General features: G+C 57.8%; 1 protein-coding gene across 1 annotated transcript; it reads right to left on the minus strand.

Annotated features, from left to right (window-relative positions):
- Positions 1–4,727: 4,727 nt before the first annotated feature.
- On the minus strand, positions 4,728–5,365 carry LOC129010782 (uncharacterized). The gene is given in 2 exon segments (XM_063647236.1): positions 4,728–5,185; positions 5,188–5,365. Coding segments are annotated over 2 exon segments (636 nt in total).
- Positions 5,366–8,505: the final 3,140 nt, after the last annotated feature.

Consider the following 8,505-nt stretch of genomic DNA (forward strand, 5'->3'; position numbering starts at 1 on the left):
CGATTCTCCTGCCTCAGCCTCCCGAGTAGATGGGATTATAGGCATGTGTCACCATGCCTGGATAATTTTGTAATTTTTTTTAGTAGAGACAGGGTTTCTCTATGTTGGTCAGGCTGGTCTCGAACTCCCAACCTCAGGGGATCCGCCTGCCTCAGCCTCCCAAAGTGCTGGGATTACAGACGTGAGACACCATGCCCAGCCACTTTCTTCCTGTTAATGACTTTCATCAGTTAGGCCCCCAGCCACTGAAGGTGAGAGAGTAGAGGAGAAGTTTTTCTTCCCCTACAGTTCTTTGAAATTAGTTTTCTCACTTAAACCTCCACTCTGCTCTCCCAGCAACCAGTGAAGCTTTCTCCATTAAATTTAGTTCAAGTCAAGGCTTTGTAAAAGCAGAAACCCAGGAGGAGAAGAACATCTGAGCAAAACAATCTTCCTAGCAGAGTTTCTGTTTTAATACATTTCCCCAGGATATGGGTTTCAGCTGGAGGCCCTTTTAACCAAGTTGATCTTTGCCCAGAGGGTGGGGGGAGATCCATCCCTGCCGGGTTCTTTGAGGCTCTTGCCAGTGTGAATTAAAGGGTTGGGGCTAGAACTTAGGAAAATCTCCTGGAGAATCCACAGAGCTGGGGGCTGCTGCCAAGGTCTGAGGTGTGGCCTCTGGAGGGGAGCCCTGCAGACCCCAGCTGCCGTGGGCTGGGCCTCCTGCTCTGGGCCACCCTCTCTGCTGATTCGCTGGGGTCAGACCCCGGTCTGGGTGGAGCAGCCACAGGACACATGTGGGTCTCGAAGGCTCCTCTTCTGCGCTCCTAGGGAACAAGGCGGAAGCGGCACCTGCTCTTCTGCTGCCTGGGCCACCGTCTTCACCAGGTGAATGCATCTCTTTAAAGCCTGGGATGGAGGATGGAGGCTAGGGGATGGGAATGGGGAGGGGACTCTGGGACTCCCTGGGAAGGAGGAGGAGGAGGAGGAGGCAGCCCTGGCCTTCAGAGCCCAGTGAGGCCCCATCCCCTGTGAAGGCTGCACTCACCCTGAAGTGTGCCTGTGCCCAGAGATTTGCTTCCACGTCGGGGTCTCATCTGACCAACTCCAGGAGCCTCCAGGTCAACCAGGAAACCGGAACCTGTCATGCAGGGGACTCCCCATCCCAGTTACATACTTCCCACCCCCAAGTCCCGAGCTGGCACTGGGGCCTCCTGTCTACATAGTGGGTGTTCTCCAGAGGGAAACCCTCCTCCACTTCCCTGCCAGTCATACACTTTTTAAAAACAGATCCACAAATTAAAACATTTTGACAAGCTGAGGAGTGATGCATGTAACGCCCAATGAATGAGAAAAGAAACGTGAAAAATTCATGCCTTATTCCACTCCGTGTCAGAAAAATGAATGTGTTGCTAAGGCTTGTAAATTTTAGGAAGGAATTTTTGCTAAAAAACAAAAATTGCAAGCTTCAGAAATGTTGTCTGCTCCCACGGCTCTCAAACAAAAGCACACCCTCCTCCAAGCAGGAGAGAGCCCAGCTCTGCCCCCCGGGGACACCCAGGGCCTTCACCCCAAATAGCGGATCCTGTGGGACCCTTAGCACTGGGGCCCTGGGGCACTGGGCGCTGGGCCTGCGTGGATTTCCCAGGCTTGCTGGAATTCCGTGCTTCGCAGCAAACTCCATACGGGGGAAGCCGGAGGAGAAGGCCCAGGGAGAACGGGGTGTAGACAAATGAGAGGCGCCCCGTCCTGGGGGAATCAGGAAGGGGTCCTGCAGCCCCTGGTGAGGCCCTTCCCCCATGCACAGTCCGGGCCCCCCACGGCTTCTGCAGGACCCACCTCAGCTCCGGGTCCAGGCTGAGCCAGCGCTCTTTCCTCAACTGTGAAATGGGTTGCTCAACCCCCTCACAGGGTTGTTGAAGCTCAGGCCGTATCCTCGGGGACAGTCGGCTTGGAAGCCACAGTCTGCTGCCTGCAAATGTGCTCCTCAAATCGCCTTCCCTCCCGCAGCCCCTCAGCCCACCGTGGTACCAAGTGGCCAAAGTCTACGGCCACACCCCCCTGAACGCCTACGAGCTCGTCTGATCTCGGAAGCTAAGCAGGGTCAGACCCGGTTAGAACTTGGATGGGAGACCAAATGGCGACAGTGCTGGGCTTTCTTCCTCAAACCCACGACCACAGCGCGATAAACAGGGACCCTGTTGGAGGCCACGTGGGTCACAGGCCTGTACCGGACCCAGCACTTTGGCGAAGGCAATGGGGATCCTGATTGGCCGCCAGGGCCACGGGCCCTCCCAGAGCCAGACGCAAAAGGGGAGGGAGCTCTCCCAGGAGCCTCACGCGGGACACTGAGCACAGCCCCTCCCCGCACACGCGATGATCGATCAATGGAGACTTGACACGTTCGTGGATTCTATTTTCCCGGGAGGGTCGCTGGGACCGGTGTGAATTCTCCCGTCTCACCCCACAAATCCTACTAACAGGCATCCGCGAGCTTTCTCGTCTCGACTTTGCACAAGTAAATTGTGTTTTTAAAATGACAAATAGCGCGAGCTCCTGGCGTCCGTGTCAGATTGGAATAGAGACGCTGTCCCACGGGGGAGAGACGCTGACGGCTGAGAATTCTCTGGAACCCCCAGCGGCGCAGACACCCACGCGCTGCTGGACGCACGGAGCCCGCCCTGGGCCTCCCTCCCCGGCTTCAGGTCCCCGCCTCGGCCCTGCCCAACGGGGGCTGCGCTCCCTGCAAGTCTGCGGCCCCCACGCGGCCCTCGGACCCGGCGCGGGTCTTCTGCGGACGCCTCCAGCCAGCTCCGGGTCCCTGCTCGGAGGACGCTAATTGGCGTCGTTAAGCAGGTGAAGCAGGTGTAGACAGAGATGCGTCCTGCCCTCCGCACCCGCTGCCCCCGCAGCAGCCACCGAGCCTCGACCTGTGGCTCCCCCCGAATGCACGAAGTCCACGCTCCTGTCCAGGACCCTGAGTCAGGGCCTGTCCCACCCGCCGCTCCCTCTACGGCCCTGACCCCTCCCGGGCACACCCGGCCCGTCCCCCGAGGCGATGCTGGCCTTGGGTCTGCCCTGCGGTTCCCCCTCCCGCGCTGCTTCCTGCCCGCAGTGGGGGCCGCTCCTCAGGCCCCGCTCAGAGGAGCCCCGCGGCTGGAGAGGCCCCCGCGGCCGGAGAGGCCCTGCGGCCCCCCAGATGCTCCTGAGGCACTGCCCGGTTCTTCCCTTCCCAGCCCCGAAGCCTCTGGCTTCATCTCTTCCCTTCATTTAACTGATCCACTTATTTCAGGGGAGCTCCAGGAGGACAGGGATTTTGTCCGTTTCTTTCACTTTTGGATCTGCAGAGCCCAGGACAGCACCTGGCCCGTAGTAGGTGCCGCAAGAAACGCTTGTTGAAGGAAGGAAGGAACGAACCCACGAGAATTGCAGGAGGATTAAATGAAAGATCAATTCATCCCACCTCACGGTAATAGGCACCCTGTTTCCTCCCAGCCCCGAGATTGGAGAGTTTGTTTTCATGCTTCTGTTGTCTGAACACAGCACAGAGCAGTCCTGAGACACAAAGCAACGTGCCTTTCAAAATTTTTAATAAACCTGGAATCTTGCTCTGCTGGCCAGGCTGGTCTTGAACTCCTAGCCTCAAGCGATCCTCCCTCCTTGGCCTCTCAAAATGTTGCGATTATAGGCATGAACCACTGTAACCAGCCTCAAGACAGGCTTTCTAAGACACGAGATTCCACATGTCAGCTGTACCCATGGAAACCATTCCTTAGTTTATTGTCACCTCCATTCCTAACTCTGATGTGAAAATCCCTGCGTTCATCAACATAGCTCAGTTAGGGTCGCAGTCATCACGGGGCCCCCATTGTCTCTGGCGCACCCCACGACTGACATCTGCGGGGCCTTCCTGCTAGGCTTCGAGTTTCAGCTTCCGCACCAGGCCTGCCTTTCTGCAGGGGCCAGGGTGGGGGTCCTGTGCTGATTGGACCATCTGAACCCCCACTGCTGCAGAGAGGCTGTTCCTTCCGTTACATCCCTTGTGCCTGAAAACACCCTGTGTCTTCCCTTTTCTCAGCAGGACGTTTTAAAAGCCCAGACCCCCTCCTTGTAGAGCAAATGTCCAGGCTTCGGTGGTCACTGTCACATCCCAAGACCCCCCTTCATCAGGGGCCACTCTTGAGACTGGGCTGAAGCCCCCAGGAGAGGGGAGCTTGGTGGGCTCAGTAGGTTCAGGGAACTTTGAGGTTCACTGCCCTTCGGGGAGCCCTCTCCAGTTCTCCACAGTCCCCACCGCTCCCTATGGTCATCCCTGGGCACCTGCACTCCCACCTTTCTGCCTGGGCCCTGGGGGCATTTGAGCCCTGGGCCAGTCCTGAGTTGGTTTGGAGGCTGGGCTGTGTGGAGCTGTGGAAGGCCCTGGGCATGGGGCCAGCTCACTGCTGGGGGCCTGGTTTTCTGTCCAGCTGTGTGGCTCAGGGGCCCCCGTCTCTATGTCTCAGTGATGATAATGCTGGCCGTGTGGGTCCTGATGGGCCTTGAGTGAGTTCCTCTACTCAGACATGAGGTGCTTAGACCTCACCCTAGCTCTGCCCTGTGACCTTGGCAGGTCATCTGGGGTCACTTTCCCATCGGAGTGGGGGTGGGAACTGGAACCAGCCACTCCCATGTCCCTCCTCTGAGGTCGCTCTTGGCACTCCTAGGGATAGGGCTCTAGGGGACTCTGGCCTCTCTCTCTCCTCTCGGTCCTACTTGCCTTTGTCCTGCCCCCTGAGATGAGGGCATGGACGCCCGGGTACAAGACGGGGCAGGCAACCTCGCAGTGGTGGTAACCCTGTGCATTAACCCTGGGCCTGGCACGTGGACCTCTTGTGACCGTCCCCACAGGCCCATGAGGCTGAGCTTGGCACTGCCCAAGACCACACAGTCCATGCACAGTGGAGCTGGGGTCCAGGCTGCCCACCAGGGCAGTGACTGCAATGGTGGCAGCAGGGGACGGTCACTGTCGGGAGCTCAAGCCAGGCGCTGCGCTGACCTTGAGGGAGGGCTCCGTGCTTCCCCTTCCCACAGCTGCAGTGAGGCCTAGGAGAGCGGGGTCAGCTGCAGGCTTGAGTCCTGGGGTGCCTCTGGGCTGACGGGCCCTGCCTGACCTGCTCCTCCAGTGCCCCAGCCCTGCCCCATCCACGTCCCCTCCCCTCACTGCCCCCGGCCCACTCCGCTGCGGTCTCAGTGCCTTCCCAGGCTCGGCATCATCTGATGGGAGGAAAGTGAGGGCCCCAGACTCTGTGTCATCCTGGCAGGACCCCTCCCCTCCCATGGCTTTGAGCCCATGAGATGGCCTTGGACAAAGCGGCAATGGGCCCTTCCTGAGACGTGGTGTGCCCATCTACTGGGAAATTCCCCAGTGTGACCCTCATGACTGCGATGTGAATCCTACAGCAAAGTTGAGCAGTGTACAACCTGGGCTACTGCACCTGGCAGCCCTGGCTCCTCCTCCTCTGCCTCTTTCTGCTCCTTCATTCTCCCCCAGAGCTCTAATTGTCACTGAGATTTTATGTTTCATTTAACAAATGACTGTCTCCCCGCTTGAACAGAACCTCCATGGGGGGAGGGAAGAGTGTCTGTTGTATAAATAGTTGTATTTCAGTGCATAAAACAGTGCCTGCCTCAAAGGGAGGACTCAATCAATATCTGTTGAATGATTGAATGAACGAATAATTGCCTGGATCAGTGAATGAATGGCTGAGTGAATGATTTCTCCTTCCCCTAGGCACTGTCTGGAGTCCCCAGAACAGGCATGGGCAGCAGTCGCCGGTCTGTGGCCTGTCCCACTAGACTCAGGGGTCTCATGCTTGGTCTGGGTGGAGATCACCCACCAGGCTCCCAGGTCGATCCTCTGCTCACGGAAAGCTGCGTCCGGCCCAGCTGCCAGGAGCTCACTGCAGGGTGGAGGGAAGAGCAGGGACGATCTGCGAGCGCCTGAACAGCACACAGGAGCCGAGGAGCCGCTGCTTAAAATGCAGGCGTTGAGAGGAGTTTTGCCTCCTTTTTTGAGTTGAATATGAGATTTCCGAGCAGCCATGACGAGTTGGGGTGGTGGAAGCGGGGAGTCCGTTCCTCAGTCAGATGGAGGAGGGAGTCCCCTTGAATCTCCTCTCGGGGCTCGAACCCTGATACTTCGTCTCTTCCCACCTGCCCTTGGTGGATCTGGAAAGCTCCTGGGAACAGGGTGGGTCCTCCTTGATCTAAAGGTTGTAAGTTGAGAGCACCTCACCTAACTGCCCGGGGGCGGCTCTGACGGGCCTCAGTCTGCTTGTGGTGTCACACAGGAAGCCGCCGGGGACTGGGCCGCTCAAGTCCTCCTGGGTCAGACCAGATCACTGGGCCCCACGGGCTCCGCAGTGAGTCCAGCATCTTTTCCTGCGCAGTGACCCAGGCCAGGTCCCCGTGGGCTCTGACTAGGGGACAGTGAGACTCGGGATTGGGGGGCCTGCTTGAGTCATTGCTTCACTGTCCACTGTGACTGGGGACCCCCAGGGGGATTTCTGGGGAATGCATTCACCTACTGCACTGGGATTTCTCTTTCAGAAACACAACACCCTGGAAGGCAAGAAATGGGGAGCTGCATCTGCATCCACAGGGTCCCGCCAGCCTGGAACATCCCCACTGGCCTGGAATTCCACCTCATGCACCCTGCTGATCCTAGGCCCATCCCTGTGACCAGGAGATGGAGTCCAGGGACTCCCCAGGCCTGGGCCACATGACTGCCCTAGGAGCCTGGCATCAGGGAGCGGTGCTGTGTGCACCCCCAGGTCCACTGAGAGTAGGGAAGGGGCTTCCCCACGGGTAGGTGGGGATGGAGGGTGATCCGAAGATCAGGAGACGGAGCCCCGCCCCTCTTCGCAGGTGAGCAATAAAAGCTCTGAACGGTCAACTGAACTACTTAGGGCAGCTGGTGGGACTCTAACCAGGTCTGCCTGACTGTGTGTCCGCCTGTGTGTCTCTGCTGTCTCTCCATCTATCTGTCTGTCTGCCTGTCCATGTGTGTCTGTCTGTCATCTGTCCACCTATCTGCCTGTGTGTCTGTCCATCCATCTGTGTGTCTGCCTGTCCATCTATCCATCTGTTGTCCATCTCTCCATCTCTCTGTCTGCCTATCTGTCTGCACAGCCCCTGACCTCACACTCAGGCTGCGTTTGCAGCAGCCGTTTCCCATCTAAGCATCCGTGTCCTCCTTGCTGAGTTGGAGGTAGGAAGTCACATTGACATTCTGTGTGTCTGTGTGTCTGTGAAGATAAATAAAATTACAGACACAGGAGGAGCAGACCTTCTGCTTCTTAGAGATAATGAAATGACTTCTGGCCATGAGCAAAGTGGACACACTGTCTCCGGGGTCAGCAACCCCCATGCTGGGCCCTGGTCCCTTCTGTGTCCTGGGGTGTGAGGCTCCCAGGAGGCCATGGTTGGTAGAAAAGGGTCCTATGAGTGGGCTGGGGCAGATAGGAAGCCAGAACCACCCAGGGAGTCCCATGGGGGCCACTTAATCATGGAACTCGTCACAGAGGGGCTGGAGGAGCTGCAGAAGAAATGGTGGGGCGGTGACCCCGAGTTAGGCATCAGCAGGAAGCCAGTGCCATCCAGGGCTGCAGGGGCCGGGGAGGGGTGAGCACAGCCAGGGGCTGGGCGGCCAAGTCCAGGGCACCAGGCACAAGCATCCCTGTCCTCTCCCTGTGGAGCCACAATGGGTGTGCTTAGTTCCGCCAGCAACGTGACGTGATGGCACAGTGAGACGTCGTCCACCAGGGAAGCCCACGGAGACTCAGCATCCAGCGACTAGGGGGCTGGTCACGGGAGCACCTCTGCTTGGCGCGCACAAACATTCCAGACCCCCAGAAGGAAACGGGCTCAGGATAGACCACGTGGTTTCCACAGGAGTTTAGACACAGGAGCTCCTCACTATTGAGGGAGGTTATGTGTCTGCGCAGGGAACTGCTGCAGCCAGATTCCAAGACACCAACCAAGGGCACCCTCACCAGCAGGCCTTTCCCAGGGCCACCGTCTCAGGCCTTTCCCAGGACCACCGTCTCAGGCCTTTCCCAGGACCACCGTCTCAGGTCCACCAGGTCACTCTTTCTGGGCACTTTCTCAGGAGGTTGCTCCGGGGCAGGACGGAAGCACAGAGAGTCCAGGGTTGTCACATGATCCTGGCTGAGCGTTTAGACCTCCAGAGAGAAGAGCACAAAGGCGGAACAGGAAGCCCAGAACTCCCTCGTGGCAGAAACACCAACTCACAACAGCAAGGCCCAGAAGCCTTTCTGAGGCAGCTACAAAGCTCTGCGAATTGATACCAAGTGTAAGAAGGTGTAATCTGTGACACTGAGGACATAAAGCAGGGGGTTGTAGAAAGGAGTAGAGGTTTTGCATGCAGTTGGAGTTGTTATCAGCTTAAGGTCAATTGTTATGAGATGTTTTATGCAGTCTCCATAGTAACCACAAAGAAAATACCAACAGAAGAGCTGCTTCAAG

The sequence above is a fragment of the Pongo pygmaeus genome, chromosome 10 (genome assembly GCF_028885625.2).
Source record: "Pongo pygmaeus isolate AG05252 chromosome 10, NHGRI_mPonPyg2-v2.0_pri, whole genome shotgun sequence".
Classification (NCBI taxonomy): Eukaryota; Metazoa; Chordata; class Mammalia; order Primates; family Hominidae; genus Pongo; species Pongo pygmaeus.